This window comes from Phyllopteryx taeniolatus, chromosome 10 (assembly GCF_024500385.1).
Source record: "Phyllopteryx taeniolatus isolate TA_2022b chromosome 10, UOR_Ptae_1.2, whole genome shotgun sequence".
Classification (NCBI taxonomy): domain Eukaryota; kingdom Metazoa; phylum Chordata; class Actinopteri; order Syngnathiformes; family Syngnathidae; genus Phyllopteryx; species Phyllopteryx taeniolatus.
Window position 1 is genome coordinate 14,766,652 of NC_084511.1, and position 22,241 is coordinate 14,788,892.

The following is a 22,241-nucleotide window of genomic DNA, read 5'->3' on the forward strand; positions in this document are numbered from 1 at the left end:
GGAATGTGAACACACCTGTCAATGCAAAGGGCGGAGCTACTCAGCAAGGTTCTGGTACTTGTGTGAATAAGGCTATACACACAAGCTGAAAGAGTGAGGCAGCAGAGAGAATGGGAAGAAAGGGAGCTTGTTGAGAAGCAGTAGAACAGAGAGCTTTTCCATGGCGTGGTGGAACCCTCTGGCCCTGATCTGGGATAACCTGAGAGGTCAAAGGATAAGGGAGAATGACCTCCGCCACTTGGTGTCCAATCTGCCTTATGAAGGCCTGGCGAAGAAGAAGCAACCCAACCGCTATTTTCCCGGAAACGCTATCAAGACCACCAAATACACCCTCCTCCTCTTTTTACCCATGAACCTCTTTGAGCAGTTTCACCGTCTGGCAAACCTCTACTTCGTTGGCCTGGCTATCCTCAATTTTGTGCCCGTGGTGAACGCCTTTGAGCCTGAGGTGGCTCTTATCCCCATCTGTGTCATCCTGTCTCTCACTGCCCTCAAAGACGCCTGGGAGGACTTCAGGAGGTACCAGTCGGACAGGAAGCTCAATAACATGGTGTGCTTCATCTACAGCAGGTAGCATCCTAACTTCACGTGTGCATTGAAAGGAGAACGGTGCATTCGTGGCACCCCTGTGATCAAACTAAACGTCTGCATAAGTGTGTGCGCCCAGTGTCCCACAGTGTGTGTGTGTGTGTGTGTGTGTGCTCATGTGTGTGTTTTCTCTTCCTCCTCCTCTGTGTTTGAGCCCCCTGTGGGAATTCTTGACTTAGAAATAGAAATTGTGTGGGAGATTATTTCTCTTTTGAAGAGGCTCACAACAATATATCTTGCCACGGCATTGTGCACATTTGATGAAAGCCTCAACTGGGTGTTGTGTCAGCAGAGACACTAAGGTTAGCGGGTATCTATTTTTGAATCACTGGTGTAAAATGAATAATGTACAAAGGAGGATAAAACTGTCATTTTTCCAACCCTTTCAGTGGTGTGATTTTGGAGTACAGTGAGAGGAGGAGGAGAAGGTGGGGAGTGTGTGGATTTCCTCTGCATGTGAGGCTGAAATGTTCCACAAGACTTCCCAGTGATGAGTTTAACCTCCATGAGGGATTATCATTCGAACCGGCAGCTGCTTGTTTTCATACTTCGCACAAAAATTAGTCAGCGGGGATGTTGGGGTGTTTGTGTGTCAGTCCAGGTGGAGTGAGTGGAGACCCGAGACAGACACCTGTCACCTCACCCTCAAGCAGTGAAATAAGCAGCTCTCCTAACTCTCTGGTTGGACATGCTATACTTTTTTACGATGGTCATTTGCAGGCGAGAGTGTTTTAAAGTCAGTGCAACAAAATGGATGGCTAATTTCCAAAACAACAAGTTTTGCTGTGGGTTTCAACACACATACAAAGAGAACGCTCTGACGTGCCTTATCATCCGGGCCATCTAATCTACTTTATCTCAACTAAACACTCTTGTCAACAATCCTGCACTCAAGCGTCCCAAACAAGAAACTATTGCTGCTCTTCAAGGCCAGGTCATTAAGATTGTCTAAGGTCACCTTTCTCTTTAATAATGACAGGTTGAACACATCTGAACCAATTTTAAATAGAATATCTAATAGATAGATAGCTCGATAGATTGATAGGAGGCATTTTTATGCTATATAAAGTGCAAATGGATGGATACAGGTATATAGAAGTGACTCATGGCAAAACACAAGAGGCTAAAAATACATAGCCTACACTTCGGCTCATTGTGTACCAGGTGAGGTGTTGTGAGGAAGCTACCTGATCAGGTCATACATGAAGAGCAGCATACCTGCAGTTGTCTGTCACTGCTAATTAGCCAGCACTTCCAGTACAGCTACATACACAATATTCCAGTACAGCTACATACACAAACCTCACAACCTGAGGGCAGAAAGGCCTCTTGATTCAATTTCTACAAGTGGCATGCATGTGTGTACAAATTCCTCATGTCTCCTGTGAAAACAATAATGGTGGGTCTTTCAGGAAACACAAGCAGTTTGTGGAGCGGCGTTGGAAGGATGTGCGAGTGGGTGATTTTGTGAAGGCGCTTTGCAATGAAATCATCTCTGCAGACCTCCTGCTCCTGCACACATCAGACCGCAATGGCGTGTGCCACATAGAGTCCTCCAATCTGGATGGAGAGACCAACCTCAAAGAGAGGAAGGTGGTTCCCGGCCTCTGCGTCACGGTGAGCACAACCAGTAATTACGTTCACTCTTTTTGTCATTAGTGATGACGGCCAAAGCAACGTAAGCTTACTGAATATGCACAATTAGTGATGAAAGCTGCTGATATGAATACCACACCAGTTGGATGCCACACCTTAAGTGGTGCGTTGCTGGGTGTCTGAACGAATTATCATGATGTCACTTGGGAAGGATTGGTTACATGACATCAAGCCCCACTTACTTTCCATAGGAGCCCGACTTCCAACCTGAAAGTTTCAACAGCGTTGTGGTGTGTGAAAGGCCCAACAACAATCTGAATCACTTCAAGTGTTATGTGTGAGTATCAAATATCGTAGAACCTCAAAAGTCAAACACAATCAATTCCGTGACACTGGTCCATTCTGAATGGATCAGATTTCAAATCAAGATTTCCCAATGAGTTTAATTATATTCAGAAAAATGCTTTCAGTAGTGAAAACAGTCACCATCATGAAGCATATATTAACTGTTCAGGCAATGCTTTGAGTGACATTTTAACATAACTGACTGCAACAGAAATGGACCGTTGCAATATAATTATGATAAGAAAAATGAAAACCGGTAATAAACGTAATATAATTTGTTCACAAGTGACAAGCATTGGGCAACTAACCAATTTACGACTAGCATGAGAACATGTAGCAGTTTACATATTCACTCAGCACTTCTTCAGACGAGACAGCACAATCCCCCAAAAAATTCTGCTTAGTCATCTACATGACTCCTAGCTGCCCTGCGATCGACTCGCCACCAGTCCAGGGCGTGTTCCGCCTTACGCCCAGGCAGCTGGGATAGACTCCAACTCTAATAAGTACGTGGCCGGTCGAAAACGGATGGATGTATGGTGACTGGCAATCATTTAAAACTATCATGACACTGAAGCAATCTGTAATGTTGGACAAAAATGTTTGGACATCTCTGGAATCTTGCTGCTTTAAATGACTTTCCAGTGGATATTTTTCTTCTTTTCTTGACATTGTCATCCTTGTCAAAATAAAGGTTTCAAAAAAGACAAAACAAAGGAAAAGGTGAAACACACACAGTTAACATTCAATGTATATTTTTTTCAAAACAAAAATTGTTTAAGGGATTTGATGTTAGAGATGGATCGATCCCTGGATTCATGAAACCTTTCAGAGCGAAGCAAAACCTAATTCCTACCCACTCGCTGCACTTTCTGATACCATCAGAGGCATCATTAGAGCTGTAATAGACTCAAATCAATTTCCCCGGGGCTTACAAATCTTGCAGCCCAGCTACGTCCTTAAAGGCAGATGATTGAAAATGTGGGATGTATACAATGAATGTCTAACAAGGAATATTCTTTCTTCTGCCACAGGGAGAAACCCACAAAAGAAAAGGTGGGCGCGGGAATTGAGAATTTGCTGCTTCGAGGTTGCACTGTCAGAAATACTGACCATGCTGTCGGCTTTGTGGTGTATGCAGGTATTGTTCAGTTTTTACTACCATCTCAAAAGAAGGATTTACACTTCATATACAGTTCATATGATTGCCCTTTTGAAATTTAGTTATCTATCTATCTGTCTGTCTGTCTGTCTGTCTGTGTATGTATATGTAATATATATACACACACACTCTTACTCTTTTAGCTAATATCTTCTGGGATCTGTAAGGCAGGATGCTAATGGTGAGTAGGTTTGGTAGCAATCATCTGTTAGTGTGTTAACACTGACTTATTAGCACAAAACAAAAGCCAAAATGAACTCTGTATCCATGATGTTCCTGATTTGCGTTCCCGACAAAGGCATTTTCAAGGTTTAATGTTAAATTTTCTTCCAGTGTTGGCCCAATTAGAGTCATATTGAGTGTGTGTGTTCAAATGAATGCTAAAGCCTTATTGTCCCGTCCTTAAGGCCATGAAACCAAGGCAATGCTGAACAACAACGGGCCAAGATACAAGCGCAGCAAACTGGAGCGGAAACTGAACGTGGACGTCATATTTTGCGTCATTCTGCTCCTCGCCATGTGTCTCGTCGGAGCACTAGGTCGGTGATGAATTACATAACTAAACCATGAAATCATTATGCACATCAGTTTATGTTTAAAAGCTTTCAAACCGGTGATTCATTTGTACCAGCTGTTGAATGGTCACTTTGCCCCCAAGCCCATTTTGCTGGATGACGATGGGGGGGTGGGTAAAGGTGTGGCACCAAAAATAGCCTCCCTCTTTGTGCCAGTCGATGTGATTAAGCCTCCTGCCCTCACACATTTAGGTCACTTCTTTTGGCGGCAGGCACTACCTGGCGTGCCCCCTTACCTGGTGCCTGACAACAACGGCCATGTGGACAGTCCCAGTCTGTCCAGCTTCTACATGTTCTTCAGCATGATCATCCTGCTGCAGGTGGAAACAAGTCTTGACCTCTTACTTTATCTTTGAAAAACCCTAAAGTTGACTTTTTATTGATTGCCATATCTTCTTCCAGGTCCTGATCCCTATTTCCCTCTATGTTTCCATTGAGCTGGTGAAGATTGGCCAGATCCTTTTCATTACTCAAGACATAGACCTTTATGATGAAGAGACAGACAGCCGAATACAGTGTAAAGCTCTGAACATTACAGAGGACCTGGGACAGATTGAGTACATCTTCTCCGACAAGACAGGCACGCTCACCGAAAACAAGATGGTGTTTCGACGTTGCTCCATCATGGGCACAGAATACCCGCACAAAGAGAACGGTAAACATCAGCAAGCCTTTTACAGCAGATATACTGTATTATATCATATTTGCATTTCATACGCATTGTGAAAGTAACCCTCAGGCACGAATCCCTTGATAAGTATCAACAATATTTAAAGAGAAACCGATAGTGACTCAGTGTCAAAGATAATAACTTTATTGTAGAACTTTTACAAACAATTGCTCACCGCAATGTAATGTCGACATGCTAGAAGGTGTTATTTTAAAATCTAGAATGAAGATGTACCGGATTGTGGTAGTGAACAGGGTGAGAATTCGTTGCTAAAAAGTATATAAAAAGTTAGGTCTGCAAGTGTATAAAGCAGGTGTATTCTTACTGCTCCTATAGTGTGCGGTGTACTTGAGATGACGAACACAGCGCTCCACACACACAACAAGTTCTCCACCGACAATCGCAAGTCTCCCACCCCTAGCAACATTGTAGTAACAGAACTGACCTGTAAAAGGCAGCATGATGACACAGGGCATCCAGACTGCCCAAAAATAGAAACGGCAAGAAAGAATAGTACACGAAGAATAACCAGCAGACGCTAGGCTTACTGTTAGGTTATCCGGTTACAAATGTGCGATTGTAAACTCTTCTCGTTGTCTTTTTTATTGTGGTGAATGACTTGTGAGACATGTTTTACAATGTTACACAAGCTAACAATTGAGTCTTGTTTGTCAGACCTATGAGATTCGGCATTAGCTGACTTTGATCGGAAGTGAGGAAAATTGCTCATTAGTCCAGATTGCTGTTATGCATGTAGCTTTGCGTATTGAGTTATTGTCCACTCCAGTTCAATCCAGTTCCAACGAGTTAGAAATGTTTCAGTAACATTTTGGAAACCTTCCAGTAACCACAAATGCAATTTTGCAAACATTTACTTCCACAATTTGGACACTTTCAATGGGAATGAACGTTTTTTTGGGGTATTTTTTCAACAACATACTTTACATAAAAATAATTGTGAGTATTAGTTTAGCAGATAAGATGAAAAGTAACGTTGACAGTGTTAAAGCAAGGTCTTTCATTGGACGGTAAATATCATGAATGTTGGGTAAAATACTTTTGGATTGTTTGGATCTAATCTTAGGTTCACTTGTTTTTAAATCAGAAAATAACACTGTTTTGGGGGGGTTTCAGCCATCCGCTTGGCTGTTATTGATGAGCCAGAATCCGAAGAGGAGGTCATCTTTAACCAGCAGCCACAACCCCCACAGCGTGTATGGTCTCTGGATGCTGAAGACCGTAGCCATGAAGGCAGACAACGGCGTCATGAAAGCAGACACAAAAACAAGTTTGCAGAAAACGCCCAGAGCAACGTGGCCTTCAGCAGTCCCCTGGTAGGATGAGCGCCAGTCAAGATTTGATTCTAGAGATGCTAGAAGGATCCGCGGGGGCTTTAGACTTGTTTGGTTTGATACTATGAGGCAGCCAAACAACTGGAACAATCATCAGTAATTGTCTTGACTGTGCATGAGCCACGAGGGTCTAAATAGGTTACCCAAGGTCAGGTCCACAAAAAGACTCATTCCTACATACTAATAATGGGACTAATAACTACTACTAATAATAACTAGCTGGTCCCACTTGCCAATAAAGGTACGCTTAAAAAGATTTATAAAAATGTACAGTAAATAATGACACTTTATGAACTACTTACAGCTGCTTTCATCAATGAATGTCGGAGAACATATAAGATTTCAACTGCATATACTGTGCATATACTGTACCTGCGTCAAGGACAAACAATAACAAAATAGTGTTTGTTTGTTCATTAGCAGGCTACATCCTTGTGCATGGAGGATGACAAATACACAGATGGTTATAATTTTGTGAAATGGAAGAATCCATTGATGTCAGTGACTAAACTGTGAAAATACATTTCTGTATTCACACCTTTATCCAGATCTTCACATAATTTAATAGGAATCCAAAATTCTTGACTCTTGCGGTGCCCTTCAACAAAGTTTATTGGAAATAGTTTTATATTTTTTTTACTCTTCTTGCTACGTGTGACTTACAATTTATTTAATTTAATTTATTGTTTTAGCATGTCAAAATAGCTACAGGGGAATTAAATGAAAGAAAAGAATAGCTAATAGTGGTTTAAAACCTTTGCACAGTTCTGTATATCTCCAAATAAGAAGAGCGCATAAGGGCCTTTTTTGAACATACTGCCCATAAAATCACTATAAAGCTCAAACTACCAATTTGTATTCACTCATCCTTTGGTCAATAGACTATTTGGGCCCAACAGCCGTTGCAGATGGTGAAACCATGAGACGTCAGTGATGAGCACATTCATCTTGGCTCAAAGTTGACCAAGTGTCCGTGATTGGGCATATGGTCACGCTGCGCGCCATTTGGCTTGGACCACCGATGTCACATAAACGGAAAACGTGCAAAATAGATTCATCATACTATACATTACGGTAGAGGAGTTCTGTGTCAATATTTGTCTCTGGAGGGAAGAGGCCAAAAGAAACGTGACTGAAAAAGTATCCAATGAGCTCAAACTGAAACCCTCAGACCAGATGTACTTTACACAGTATGTAAAGTAGCTACAGTGTACCTGTCTGTCTGGCTGTTCGTCCATCTGTCTATATATTTACTGTATGTAAACATGATACAGAATCTTTTTTTCTGCTTATTCTTTGAAGATGTTATGAAGATGTTGAATGATCAAATATACTCTTGTCCCCTACCCTAAATAAGTGTAAGCCAGCTTTTTAAATCCTCACAAACTATAGAATTAATAGCCTGATCCACTTCACTCGCACAGGAAACACAGGTGATTCCAGACAGGAAGCTGCTCCAGCAGGTCAGCAACGTAGAGAGTCGAAGCAGCAGCCAGAAGATGGATCCATGCCTAGACTTTTTTCTGGCTCTCGCCATTTGCAACACGGTGGTGGTTTCCATGGCAACGGCTCGGAGACAGAGTGTGAGTGTTCTGTTTACTGTCACTGTGGATGGGAAATAACGATGAAAGCGAGAAAAGATGACACAGGGTTTTGTTCTTTTAATAGAAATACTAGACATTTTGTTTTAGTGCCATACACCAAGTGGCCAACCCACATGGGCCTACCTGACACATTGTCTTCAGTCTTTTTAATTATTTATGAATAAAAAAACAAAAGTAAAATAAAGTACAATTATTTTTCAATTCCCCCGATTAACATAAGAAGATGGGATTATTTTTTAAGAATTGCAGCAAGTCTTCCCATTTCTTAAAATAATTGGCAAGAAATGGTCTTAAATTCTGCTCAAAATTCAGAATCAACTGAAATATTGCATGCTCCTTATTTGATGATTTTAGGCATGTTGTCATGGGGTTATACATGATTTGACCATCTTGCAGGTTTAATTCAAATGTATTTGCTTCTCTCAGAATGAAATTTATTATCCATTTGTTTAGCACTGCGGTCAGTGCTAAATTGCTCCTAATTTGTTTTTGCTAAATGAGCTCTGTATTAAAGGTGAGATTTTCAGGACAGTCGGGGTCACTTCCATTAATTTAGTTATTGTGGAAGCTGGAAAATTGGAGAAATCAGCTGTCCCTTGGTATTGTGACTTAACATTTTAAACAGAGCTGATGGCTGCCATCACCATACAGCCTAGAAAAAATGTCCTGTGATAAACAAATGTTTCTTTTTTTTTTCAGACGCAAGAGTATCCGTGCTCCTTCCAGTCAACTAATCCATTGGATAATTTCTCAAAGTTCTTCAAAAAGGCAAGCTCTCTTCGCAACATATTTGCATCCAAAAGGGACAGAACCTTCTCAGAGACCTCTTTTAAAGAGGACGATCGCTTTAACACCTTTCAAAAAGTGGATGACTCAGGAGTTTTCACATCACATGGTAGGAGTGATGAGTCCAGCAGTATGTGCTATGAGGCAGAGAGTCCAGACGAGGCAGCTTTGGTGTATGCCGCCAAAGCGTATGGCTTCATTCTGCTGAGCCGCACCCCCAACAGCGTGACAGTGAGGCTGCCGTTGGGTCAGATCCTGGCCTTTGAGGTGCTCGACACCCTGTCCTTTGACTCCAACAGAAAGAGAATGTCTGTGCTGGTGCGACATCCCATCACCAAAGAGTATGTTCTGTACACCAAAGGTGCAGACTACTCTATCATGGAGCTGCTCGGTGCACCATATGCGGGTAAAGATACTTTGTAAATGCTGTCATGAATTAATATACAAAATGAAATCATATGAATATTTTTTCTGTCTCTTCATTTTCAGAACATCTTAGTGGAAACCAGAAGAATATTGTAGCAGATACTCAGTATCACCTTGACTGCTATGCTAAAGAAGGGCTGCGTACGCTTTGCTTTGCAAAGAAGGTAGACACTGAAGAATATGAACAATTACGAGTATGTTTTTGTCCTGCAATTCCAACAGCGCCTTGATTTTGATGCGTGTGCTTTAGTTTGTGAGCGCCAAAGACTATGATGTCTGGTCCGTGAACAGACAGAGCGCTATGGCTGCCATCAACGGCAGAGAGGAACTCATTATGGACACTGCTGTGCAGCTGGAGACAAACCTCACCCTACTGGGTAACAACCGATCCATCCGCACACCTGTAGAACATACATATGTCTGTAAATCATCTTCCTATAGGGGCGACAGGCATTGAGGACCGTCTGCAAGAGAGCGTTCCAGACACCATCCTGGCACTGCGGGAAGCAGGGATCAAGATGTGGGTGCTGACTGGTGACAAGCCAGAGACGGCTGTCAACATCGGCTATGCCTGCAGGCTGCTGGAAGACGAAGACCTGGTGATTAACATGAGCTGCAAAAACAAGGTGAGGAGGCACTAATTGACTGCCCTGCTATGACTGCTTATCGACACCTCTCCTGATGACTGTGATGACTACTGGTGCTTCTCTGTGACATTTCTTTACATTTAGAATAAGTGAAATTGGTTCAAATACGCTAGCATATACAGTCAATTTCACTCTGTGTACAAAAGTACGGAGCCTTTTGCTGCCCTTTAGCTTAATTATTCATCATATCGAGAGATTTTAGACAATTCTGTTTCCTCGGGGCACAAAGTCAGCCCCATCAAGACAGTGGTGGATGGGTTCAGCGTGGAAATACTTGAAAGCCATGACCTCAACGCCATTGGGGTGAACTACTGATATTTTCCTTTATAGAAAGAGAGGAAGCTGCCAATAGCTTCAAAGATGAGACAACAAAATAGAAGAGAATAGGCTTATTAAATCCATGCATCCACGCATATCTACATTTTCTATAGCACTTATCCTCATTTGGGTCGCGCATGAGCTGGAGCCTATCCCATCTGAATTTGGGCGAGGGGCAGTGTACAACCTGGATGGGTCAGCAGTCAATAACAGGACGCACAGAGACAAAAAACAAGCAAAGCAACAAAAAAAAACATTCACACCTAAGACAATTTGGAGGCTTCATTGAACTTCACATGCATATTTTCGGAATGTGGGAAGAAGCTGGAGTACCCTGAGAAAACCCACGCAAGCAAGGTATGAGGTGACTCCCATTTGACATGAGTTTGAATGTGACTGGTTAATTCTGAACACAGCCACATCCCCACTTATGAGCAGGTGTGCACACTTGTACAACCACATTATGTCAGTTGCTGTTGTTGTTTTTTTTAAATTTCCCATTACAAAAAATATTTTATTTTTCATTGCGTTGTACAAGTTATAGATCAAATTAATGGTGGAAAGGTTTTCCAATTATTGATCTTGATCTCAGATGTGAATGTAAAACTTCACATGAATAAAAATATACTATTTATTGAATTATATTGTGACATGAAAATATTTCTCATCGCCAATTTCAGAAGACCGCATTGAATTTTCGTGATGGTCACTTAATTAAGCTTTAAACTTTGACATTGACTTTCCCCTCATTTTTAAAGTCACCTAAAAATTTGAGCACTTTTATAATATAACAAAAGGTCAAATCTCTCTGAGAAATGTCCGAGTGTCCGGTGATGCAGCAAAGGCTGGAGCCACTTATAACGAGCTGCCCAAGTATGTTCATCAAATGTCTTAAATAGCGTTGAATTTCAGTACATCTTTTTTTGTCTGGAGGTGATACACAGTGAGCTTTCAAGATCTCACTTTGGGCTTGCCATGGATGATACATGGACTGAGTTCCTGCCAATCCAATAACTAAAACTTTCATATCTAATTAATAACCTAATATTGAACCCTCACAGGAAATATTTATTTTCCTGTGATTTAGAGTGGAGCCTTATTGGTTCACCTATTTTTACCAGCATTGACCAGCCGTCATCACTTCACACTTAATATTATATATAATATATATAATATCAATATTTTGACTGTGCAGGGTTGATAGAAACAAAACAGGATATGTGACCCATTTTCTATGATGTTAGGCTGTGGTCAGCTGTGTGTGTGTGTGGGGGGGGGCGTTTGTAAAGCAGCTCACACTGATAATTGTGACACATTTAGCTTCAAACAGTGTTGAAATAAAATGGTGTGACTTTTGGAGAGTCACTTTTTTGCACATTTAGAACATGATTTGTCAAATTGATAGTTAAATCCAAATTTTAAATGTTACACCTAAATCTTGACTCTAAATGCTAAATATATATCCATCCATCCATTTTCTGAGGCGCTTCTCCTCACTAGGGTCGCGGGCGTGCTGGAGCCTATCCCAGCTGTCATCGGACAGGAGGCGGGGTACACCCTGAACTGGTTGCCAGCCAATCGCACGGCACATAGGAACAAACAACCATTCGCACTCACAGTCATGCCTACGGGCAATTTAGAGTCTCCAATTCATGCATGTTTTTGGGATGTGGGAGGAAACCGGAGTGCCCGGAGAAAACCCACGCAGGCACGGGGAGAACATGCAAACTCCACACAGGCGGGGCCGGGGATTGAACCCAGGTCCTCAGAACTGTGAGGCTGACGCTCTAACCAGTCGGCCACCGTGCCGCCTAAATATATATTTAAATGTTAAATACATCCATCCATTTTCTGAGCCGCTTCTCCTCACTAGGGTCGCGGGCCTGCTGGAGCCTATTTCAGCTATCATTGGGCAGGAGGCGGGGTACACCCCGAACTGGTTACCAGTCAATCGCAGGGCAGATATAAACAAACAACCATTTGCACTCACATTGACACCTACGGGCAATTTACAGTTGTCAATTAACTTACCATGCATGTTTTTGGGATGTGGGAGGAAACTGGAGTGCCCGGAGAAAACCCACGCAGGCACGGGGAGAACATGCAAACTCCACACAGTCGGGGCCGGGGATTGAACCCAGGTCCTCAGAACTGTGAGGTAGACGCTCTAACCAGTCGGCCACCGTGACACCCGTTAAATACATGTATATCCAAATATGAATCTTAAATATGTATATGTATAAATATAAATGTTAAATCTAAATGTTTCAGGTCGAAATAAATACTTAGCTAATGCACACAGCCAAGAAACGGAAGTACCAAAATAACAGGTGTGTGTTTTATTGTGTCAAAAACCGTATTAAAAAAACATCTTATACAGGGAAATGGACCCTTGAACATAGATGATCACTACCTGAAATAACAAACCTATTGGGGAAACTTTATTTGACGCGTACTTAGAGTATTTAATGTCACCTTTATGAAGAAGTGCCGCTTCGCCACAGCTCTGCAATGGGTTATGGCTGAGTGCATCTGGAAGATGCCGCTTCTCCCTCTTTGTCACTGGCTGGGACTTCAGCCTCCTTTTTCAAGCAAGGAAGCTAGCTAGCTAACACAGCCGCCGGCATCTGCCGCAGCGCCTCTGCCATCGGCCACCGTCCACCTTCAGCGCTGGACAACCGAAGCAGAAAGCGACCATTCGTGTGGACGTCGCGGGAGCCGGGAGCGCAAGGAGGGAAGGAGGAGGGTGGGGGCTTCGTGCTGAAATGCCCGGGTGGAAAAAAAGAACCACAGCAGCAGCAACAGTTTTTTTTTTCTCCCCTCACCCCCTTGCCACTTGTTTTTCCAAATCTACCTCCAGGGCTGACGTCCACTCTTTTGCGGCTGGCGAGCAAGCACTCTGAGGCGGGCAGGCCTCAGAGTGTGGTCTCTGGTTCTGGCGGTCTCTGGCTAGTTCCACGCAATACTTCTTCAGAAAAGTGACACTAAACACTCAAAGTACTCGTCAAATAAAGTTTCCAGAACTGGTTTGTTATTTCATGGAGTGATAATCTATTTCCCAGGCTCATTTTCCCTGTATATTTATTTATTTTTTTTATTTTTTGTTTTAATGTTATTTGATGCTACAAAAACACAGCTTTTATTTTACTACTTCCGTTTCTTGGCAGAGTGGATTTGCATATTAACAAAATATTTAGTTTGACCCGAAACATTTAGATTTAGCGTTTAACATTTATATTTAATTTTTATATTAAATTTAACATTTAGTTTTAAAATTTATATTTAAATTTCACACATATATATATATATATATATATATATATATATATATATATTTAAAATTGAGTTAAGTTTTATATTTACATAAATATTTAACATTTAAATACATGTTAACATTTAGATTTGAGATTTAGGTGTAATATTTAATATTTGCATTTAACTTTAAAGTTGACAAATATTGTTCTAAATGTGCAGAAAAGTGACTCTAGAAAATTCACACCAGTTTCGTAAAAAGGTTTTGAAGCTAAATGTGACAAATTGTTGCTGTTATTTTTGGCGTGAACAGCTTTACAAATGGCACCCCATAGTCAGACGTCACTTATTTTCTTATATTTTCACTGCCTGTAACTGGAATTCAAAGCCAAATAATATTCATGTTTATTTAGCTTGTATGCACTTCCATCTTGGACTGCACTCTGGAGGAGGTGAGGAGCTATGAAAACGACCCTCGTAACGTGGATACTACCCCAGACATCTCGCTAGTGATCGATGGACGCACCCTGGCCATGCTTCTGTCGAAAGATCTGCAGGGCCGCTTTGTAGAGTTGGCAAAGCGTTGCCGCTCTGTGCTCTGCTGTCGAGTCACACCCTTGCAGAAGCGCGGCGTGGTGAAGCTCATCAGGGAGAAGCTCAGGGTCATGACTCTAGCTGTCGGTAGGTCAATAAGATTGTTTCTACAGTTTGGACTTGTTGTGTTAAACTATATATTGTCATTCATTATTGATCCTGTTATCCTCTCTCAGGCAGAAAAACAACAGGGTTGTTGTGTAATTGTTTAACGTTCTTTGTCCTTATAGACCAATTAATTGATTACTGTAGACTAATGTTTGTTTTTAGGGCAACCAAAGTCATTGAGCAGGAGAGACGTTTCCTGAAAGACTTTGTTTAGTTCATCCCAATAGTTATTTTTTCCCCCAGCCATGTCTTACTGATAAGCATTTGGACAAAGGTATTGGGACACATCTCTTTAATCTCTTAAATGAATTAATTAGTCATTCAGGGGTTGGCACTGTGTTGTCCGGAATTTAAATTTATCACCAAGATATTGGAAAACTACACTACTCACAAAAGGTTAAGGATATTCAAATAAAATTGTATTTATGTAGCACTTTCAATATGTAAAAAATACAACACAGTGCTTTACAGAGATTTAAAAAAAAAAAAAACTGACAGTTAAAATAGCAAGAAATATACAAAACCCCACCCCTCCCAAACACAAACACACACATATGAACACACACCCTCGCACTTATGCATACACGATAGTGTAAAAACATGACAAGGCACTGAGGATCCGAGGAAAGACAACCTTTGGGAGCCATCCACACCGAGAGGTGCCATGCCCCGCAGCCACAGAGGATACCGCCACAGAGACCACCATGACCGGGTAGACCAGGGGGGACTCTCCATAGAGTCCCCCGGGTCCGGGGAAACTGCAGGATGACATCACCGCGGGCAGACCGAACACATATCCCAGCGTGGAGGCTCTCATGAGGAGTCACTGGACAAAAACTTAAAAAGACTATAAGACAATAGGACAGAATAAAAACTGAAGGACAATAGGAACTAAAATATAATAGGATAAAAAGTGAGTTTGTTGTTTTTAGTGCACTTCCATGGCATGCATGAGTCAGCAGATTGGAACATTGTTCAATGCTTGCTTTTACAATCAAAAGGAATTTTTAAATAGTCAATGGATGTTAATATATTAACAAACCTCCACATCTGCACTTCAAATTACAACATCCAACAATGTGACCACAGGTGATGGTGCCAATGATGTTAACATGATCCAAGCAGCCGATATTGGGATCGGGATTTCCGGTCAGGAGGGTATGCAGGTTAGAATCAAGGCCTTTACCCAAGACGCAAGAATTTGAGTGAAAATGTACTTAATGTTTGAAATATTATCTGTCAATACATGGAATATTGTATTTGACATGAAATGTGTTTGCTTGTAAAATAGAAAAATATACTAAGGACTGTCTAACATTCCTCATAGAATACTTTTGATTAAAAAATACACAAATATGTATCCGCAAAGGTTGGATCAAGGCAACTGGACTGTTCTTGTTTGTTGAAGACGTTTCATCTTTAATCCAAAAGGCTTCTTTAGTTCTACAATTTTAGGTGTGGACTCTCCCTCTGTATGCCTCAGTGGGTCTGTTCCTTGGGGGTGGTCAATAATAGGTTGTTTTTGTTGTCCAGTTTGGTTGGTGAAATGGCCGTCTTGCATGCATCGTTCACACGTCTTGTTGCAAAACAGCTCGTAATATTATGTTTTACGCCTGGATCACTATCTCTGACAATCAACTGCAATGTTTGCAAACCATTTAAAGCAAAACATTAAAACTGGCAAACAGACTCCCATTCAACATTAGCAACCATTATACTCATACCATAACGGGCATTCAAACTGTAAGACAACACCACCAAGCAATAGCACTGAGATATCTAAGGGCCGCAACAACCAATACTGCCCTCCAGAAAACAATAAATGAAGCCCACCCAATAACTGATACCCCTGTCCTTCATTGTGCAGCTTGCTGAAACCACCCAGCCACCCAGGCCCACGTAACAGAGTAGCCAAATTCATTGAATGTCATCTCCCCGTCTTCCAACTCCCTCCACTTCTATTCACCACCAATTGAGATAATCTATGAACTGAAGAGGGCACAAGCCCTGAGCTATCCCTCCAGGCTCATGAATCTCTAAGTCTAAGATTTTAGAACTGAAGGAGCCTTTTGGATTAAAGGTGAAACGTCTTCAACAAACAAGAACAGTCGGCTTTATTACCATGATCTCTATGACTGAGAATCTACACGGACATATTACAAATGTGTAATTGCGTTGTGTCATTTGCAGGCAGTCATGGCGAGTGATTTTGCTATTTCTCGCTTCAAACACCTTAAAAAGCTGCTGCTGGTTCACGGACACTGGTGCTACACTCGTTTGGCCAATATGATCATTTACTTCTTCTTTAAGAATTTGGTGGGTCTACATATGGAGCTGGGGTATGTATACTCTGCCTGCCCTCTGGTCATCTAACCAACTTTTGTGTCATGTCACCCACTTCTCCAGGCCAATGTCAATCTGCTCTTCTGGTATCAGTTCTATTGTGGATTCACAGCGACCGCCATGTTGGACTACTGGCTGCTGATTTTCTTCAACCTCTTCTTTACATCTGTACCTCCCATCATGTTTGGGATCATGGACAAAGATGTTTCGGCAGAGGTGCTGCTCGGTGTTCCTGAACTTTATCGGACCGGACAAGGTGCAGGGGTCAGTCCATCCATCCATTGCATCCTAGAGCTGAAACCTAACTCAGCAACTTCCAGAAAAAAAAAGCAGACTACACCCTGGAATGGTTGCCGGGCAGTCACAGGAAAATTGACTTTTCTTGTACAGTGGCAATTGAAAAATTATAAACGCCAGCAATTTGTCTAATAGCTCATAAGGCGAGTGTTGTTGGTAAATCCAGTCAAAGCTTTAATATAGTGACATGTTTTGTGCATCAACATTTTAGAAATATCGTTTTTCCACCTTCTGGGTTTCCATGCTTGATGCCTTCTATCAGAGTCTCATTTGCTTCTTCATTCCATACTTGGTAAGAGAACACTTGGCTTTGGAGTCTACCATCAGTCTACATTTTCACTACACCACGTTTTATTTTGTGCAGGCGTACCAGGATTCGGATGTTGATGTTTTCACATTTGGAACTCCTTTAAATGCAGTTTCCTTAATTACCATCCTGTTGCATCTGTCAATAGAGATCCAAGCCTGGGTGAGTACCAAACCAAAAAAAAGTCATGACACTGGTTAAATTTAAGTTGTTTTAATTTCAAAACCATTATAAAACAATAGAAAAACTGTAGAAGATAATTAATTTGAATGATTTTATTTCTTCCAGGCTAAAACTATTGCCAACACAAATATTTTATTCAATGTTCACTGTATTTTAAAACGTCTAACAATTAATGTCGTGTATAATACATGAATTTAATTATTAGTATCTGCTTGGTAAAATGTATTGATGTATTATATTCGTATTTAATTAATTGTATTTTACTGAGGAGCAGATGATTTTCCAGGATGCAGTAATTTCCCTGTGTGTTTCTATGGACACTCACATTTTTGTCTTTGTCATTACTGGTGCAATAGTACCCTTTGGTGGCATTGAAAAAAAGAAAAAGAGAAAAAGGCAGCTCTTCATGTTACATCACACATTATGATGGTTTGAAGTTTTGTCTTTTGTGGCAAATATTTCCAGTATTTTCTTTTTGACTTCCAAACTAAGGAGCGTTTCTAGACCCCCTGGGTGGGGGGCCAGGCAAAAAGGAGGCCCACTCCAAAAAACAAAACAAAAAAGAACCAGGACAATGTCAGTATTTTGGAGTGATCCTTTTGTCACAATTTGCCAACGAGCATTGTCCTTGATGACTTTAGGCCGCAGGCCTAACTGTACCATTTTTTTTGAATGTTTGACTTTGGTGGTTAAACTGTCAATGTTTCTGACAAAATATGGAACTACAGTGTTGCCGTTGCTTTTTTTTTTTTGTGTGGTTTGCAGACTGTGGTTCACTGGATCATCATGCTAGGCAGTGTTGCTGTATCCTTGATCCTGACGCTGTTATACACTCTCTGTGTTACCTGCAACTCGTACTGGACGCTCCAGAACCAATTGAGAGACCCCATTTTCTACCTTATCTGCATCATCACAACAGTGGTGGCCCTACTGCCCAGGTACCATTGTAAATATTGTCTCAACTTTGCTTTACACTGAAACAACTCAAGGCCTAGCTTTGTGGAGGTGACAGACAATGAGTGACAGTGAGTGTTTGGGCGTGATCTGTGGTCCACAACAGCTCCTGCGTAAGTGTTCTAATTGTGTCCATGTGTTTTACTATTCTCTCTGAGTTCAATAAACCCGTGGCTCTCCTTTCCCACGTGCGAGGGTATGTGAGAATGTTGTAAAAAACGATTAAAACCATCGCTGAATGATATCGCAGGGGTGAGAACGATGAACTGGAATATAGCAGAGGAAGACTCTGACAGTTATTCTCAAACTTTTTTCCACCAAGTACCACCTCAAAAAATACATAGCTCGCCAAGTACCACCATAATAGCCTAAATTAAAATACAGTAGAATAGTTGGCCTAAGTGTTCATCAAAAAATGGGCAGACGTTTTATTCCTAAAAAGTATTTATTATATTATTATATCCATCCATTCGCTGTACCGCTTATATTCATTAGGATCACGTGTGTGCTGGTGCCTATCCCAGCTCACGCTGAGAGGCGGGGTACACCATGAACTGGTCGCAAGCCAATCGCGGGGCACATAAATGACCATTCACACCTACGGACAATTAAGACTTTTCAGTTAACCTACCGTGCATGTTTTCAAACTCCACACAGGAAGTCCAGATTTCAACCCACGACTTCAGAACTGTGTAGCGGATGTGTTAACCAGTTGTCCACTGTGCGTCCATGTTTATAATACATACTTATGAAAATAATATAATCTATTACTTTAAGCAACTGTAACATGCAGTTTGAAGATTAACACTTTGCCTAAGTATAGGAAAAGAAAATACTGTACTTAAATAAGGATTCAATTATAATGTATTGCACATCAAAGTTAAATAAAAAATGGACTTAAGTATATGTTTAAAAACAAACAGCTATTAATGATTAAATTGCAATGCAATTGAAAATGTGCTTGTCCTGTGCTTAAAAGTTAAATACAATTGAACTGTACTTGAAAAATGTACTGTGCTTGAAAAATTAAAAAATGTACTTTTAGTAGTTTTAACAGTTTGTAGGCATAGCTACAAGCTTCCTTCTAATACCTTTGATTGTACTGCATGTTTCAAATGTACATTTTATTTGTATTTTTAACTTATTGATTCTTTTGAATACCACCAGAGCGAGCCCGTGTACCACACTTTGAGAATCATTGCTGTATTGGCATATACATTTGGTACCGTGTGTTCTTGGGCAATAACATTTGAAAAGGTAGACATTTAGATAAACGTCTGTTGTGAATTGCTGCCATTTTAACTGCCCTCGGTTCATTAAAATTCACGATTCCACTATTAACAGATTGTTTTGGCTTGTAAAGATTTATTATAGCACAAAGATAATTAACTATAAAGATCATGAATGGCTACTTCTCAGCGTCCTCCTGCCCGCCGATGTCTCTCAAAGTGATGATATTTTGAAGGAATGCCCTGATTTACATCAAAGTGCAGCATGTTTTTCACTGGCCTACTTTCTCACCAGCGCACTCTCTCCCCCAGGTACATGTTTCACGTGATGAGGAACTCTATCTCCCCCTCCCCGATTGTGCAAGCCCGGCATCTGGACAGCCTGGATGCCTCCACAAAGGAAGCGTGGATCAAAGAGTGGCGGGGCTTCAGGGGTGGAGAGGAGGTCAAACGCTCCGAGCTCTGCACTCCACCTTCTCCCACCACTTCTCGGACCCCAACTTCCCCTGATTCCTTAGGGAATGAAATCACACTGAGGTCATTTAAAATATAAAAAAAGACTGCACAAATACTGTACTACAATTAGAGGGATAATTTATTATGAACATTATTTTTTTTACACCTGGAAGTAGCTCACCAGTGGAAATTCTTCTTCATGGAGCACTTTCAGTAGGGAGTGAAAGGCTTCAGTCTCCTATGACATGAAATGAAATGAAATGTGATTCAACCTTCTTCTTTTACTCATTTGGTGCCACAGTGAACAACAATCAGCTAAAGTCCTAATGGGAATTCAGGGCACATGGTAAAACATGCCCATTGTGGGGGGAACATTTTTTTATTTAACTCTGTAAATGACACATGATTTCACTGCCTATGTGATGGAATTAATTGTCGTTGGTGTGTGCGTTTGTGTGTGTTTTCAACTCTTCAAATGCACTGCATAGTTAATACAAGAAAGTATTATGGAAATGCAATGCTTTAACTTAAACCACTTGTAAAAAGGGCTTGACTTATCATAGGCATACTTCATTATATACTGTAGTAGCGCGAGCAGAGCAGTTACATAACGTCCCATAACCTGCGGTTTAATCGATGCTGCGCTCTAGTGTTGGACAAATACTACTACACAAAGGTCAAAGGGACAGACGAGGAGACATTAAAATGGTCGATTGCGCCTCACTACACTCGTCTGTACAATACGAAGCAATTCATAATTTAAAAACGTTCCTAGTCTCACGATGAGAGTTGGATTGGACCCGAGAGCAGACTGAGGGGGAGGGAGTAGATTAAGAATGGTTTATTGCAGGTTGGCACAGGGTAAGGATATCTGAGGCAGGGTGGTGAACCGCCAGGACAAGGAGCGAGCAGGAAGCGGGAACGTGAGCAGGTGGAGCGGCTTGGCGGCGCGGCTGGAGCAGGCGGCGAGGAAGGCACGGGAGGAACACTGGAGATGAACTCGTGATGGGCAAATGATACCGAGGCCTTGGAGCTTCGAAACGCTGTGTAGAAGCTTGTATCAAAAATAAATGTCACGTGACCCGTGACGTGCGAGCATCGCTGTTTCGCTTCGCGCCCCATTCCCTCAAAATGTTTCGAAGCTTTTCATTGGCTCATAGTCTTTCAGTGTGTGTCATTGGCTCAATAGCCTGTCATTTATTCTTTGGGTTAATCTGGAATGTGTTTTAGAGTATGGGGGAGAGCATCTGTATATTTTATTGTAATTACGATATAGTCATTATTTGGTATGAATCAACAAAACACTTGAATGGTCATACGGACTTTTCTGAACTTTTATTGTTGTCATGGGAAACTGCCTGTGCTTCAGTCGTGCTCTTGAGAGGTTGCTATGGCCTCAGTTGTCCACCAGATGTCACCGTCACTGAAGCCTTGAAGCTTTGAATCTTTTCCGGCACAATTGTTACGAAAGCCTCAGTTTTTCATGAGGTTTCACTTGGCCACCGCTAGGAAGAACACAATCGGGTGAGTACAGTAGAGGGTCGTAGGATAGTTACTGTCATACCACAAAAAAACCTGGAAGTACGAGGGCGGGCCTGTGAGCCACAAAGTGCTAATACTCAGGCGAAGGTTGTAGAGCTTTAAATGTAGGTCGTAATCAGCAATCCACGACCACATTACAATGTAATCATTTTCATTACTATGTACTTTGGCTTTCATGTATTCCACCGGCTGGACTTTTGGCAGTTGCTTGAAAATGGTCCCAGCCTGGCTGCCATGTCATAAGTGGATAAACTTAGTGTGAGGGCAGTAATATGTACATTTGATAAATCGGCTCAATCATAGATGCCTTTTTTTATTATTATTTCTAGATAAGAAGGCAGCTCACAAAAGATTAATTTGGCTGTGGAATTTCACTCTTAGTGGGTGTGCAGGCTTTCCGAACACCCATAGACAGTATTTGCATACAAGCAATTAATAAGTCAATTTTCCATATTACGTTCCCCTTTCAAGGATTACAATTGCCACTTGTCACCGAGTAGCTTCTTGTGCCATGAAGCAACACAAAGGCCATGAAACATACGCTATGGTCGTTGGACTCATTTATTTAATGGTGACTATGATTTGGAGAAGGAGATGCTGTTGTGTTGCACCTGTGTTATTTTTAATTGTCAGACTATTTTTAATTGTCAGACTATGAGTAAGGAAATTATGGCCTGCAGATTTCCCCTAAAAATTGCTCAATTAAAATGTATTTATAATGTGGTATTTGTTTTTTCTCTTATTAAATAATTGGTAATTTAGGGGCCCTGACCATTTGGAAAACCCAAAATAATATTAAAATTATGAAATACATTTCCATAATCAAATACTGAAATAATTAAATACTGAAATAAATAAACAAATACTGAAATAAATAAATACTTCATGACATTTGTATTTATTTTAT

At 41.2% G+C, this 22,241-nt stretch overlaps 1 protein-coding gene across 2 annotated transcripts; it reads left to right on the forward strand.

The window, feature by feature from the left end:
* Positions 1-56: 56 nt before the first annotated feature.
* On the forward strand, positions 57-22,058 carry atp10b (ATPase phospholipid transporting 10B). Of its 2 annotated transcripts, XM_061787343.1 has the most exons (21): positions 57-570; positions 2,001-2,205; positions 2,436-2,521; positions 3,564-3,670; positions 4,099-4,230; positions 4,459-4,586; positions 4,669-4,921; positions 6,071-6,270; positions 7,713-7,871; positions 8,592-9,084; positions 9,168-9,268; positions 9,355-9,481; positions 9,546-9,730; positions 13,735-14,002; positions 15,113-15,189; positions 16,214-16,339; positions 16,430-16,630; positions 16,875-16,955; positions 17,028-17,132; positions 17,919-18,091; positions 19,649-22,058. In XM_061787343.1, exons 1-21 carry the CDS (start codon positions 161-163, stop codon positions 19,887-19,889), a joined length of 3,858 nt encoding a protein of 1,285 aa, XP_061643327.1. In that variant the 5' UTR covers positions 57-160; the 3' UTR covers positions 19,890-22,058. The 2 variants fall into 2 exon arrangements, with proteins under 2 accessions (XP_061643327.1, XP_061643328.1); XM_061787344.1 differs by lacking the exons at positions 57-570; positions 2,436-2,521 and having other exon boundaries at positions 2,011-2,205.
* Positions 22,059-22,241: the final 183 nt, after the last annotated feature.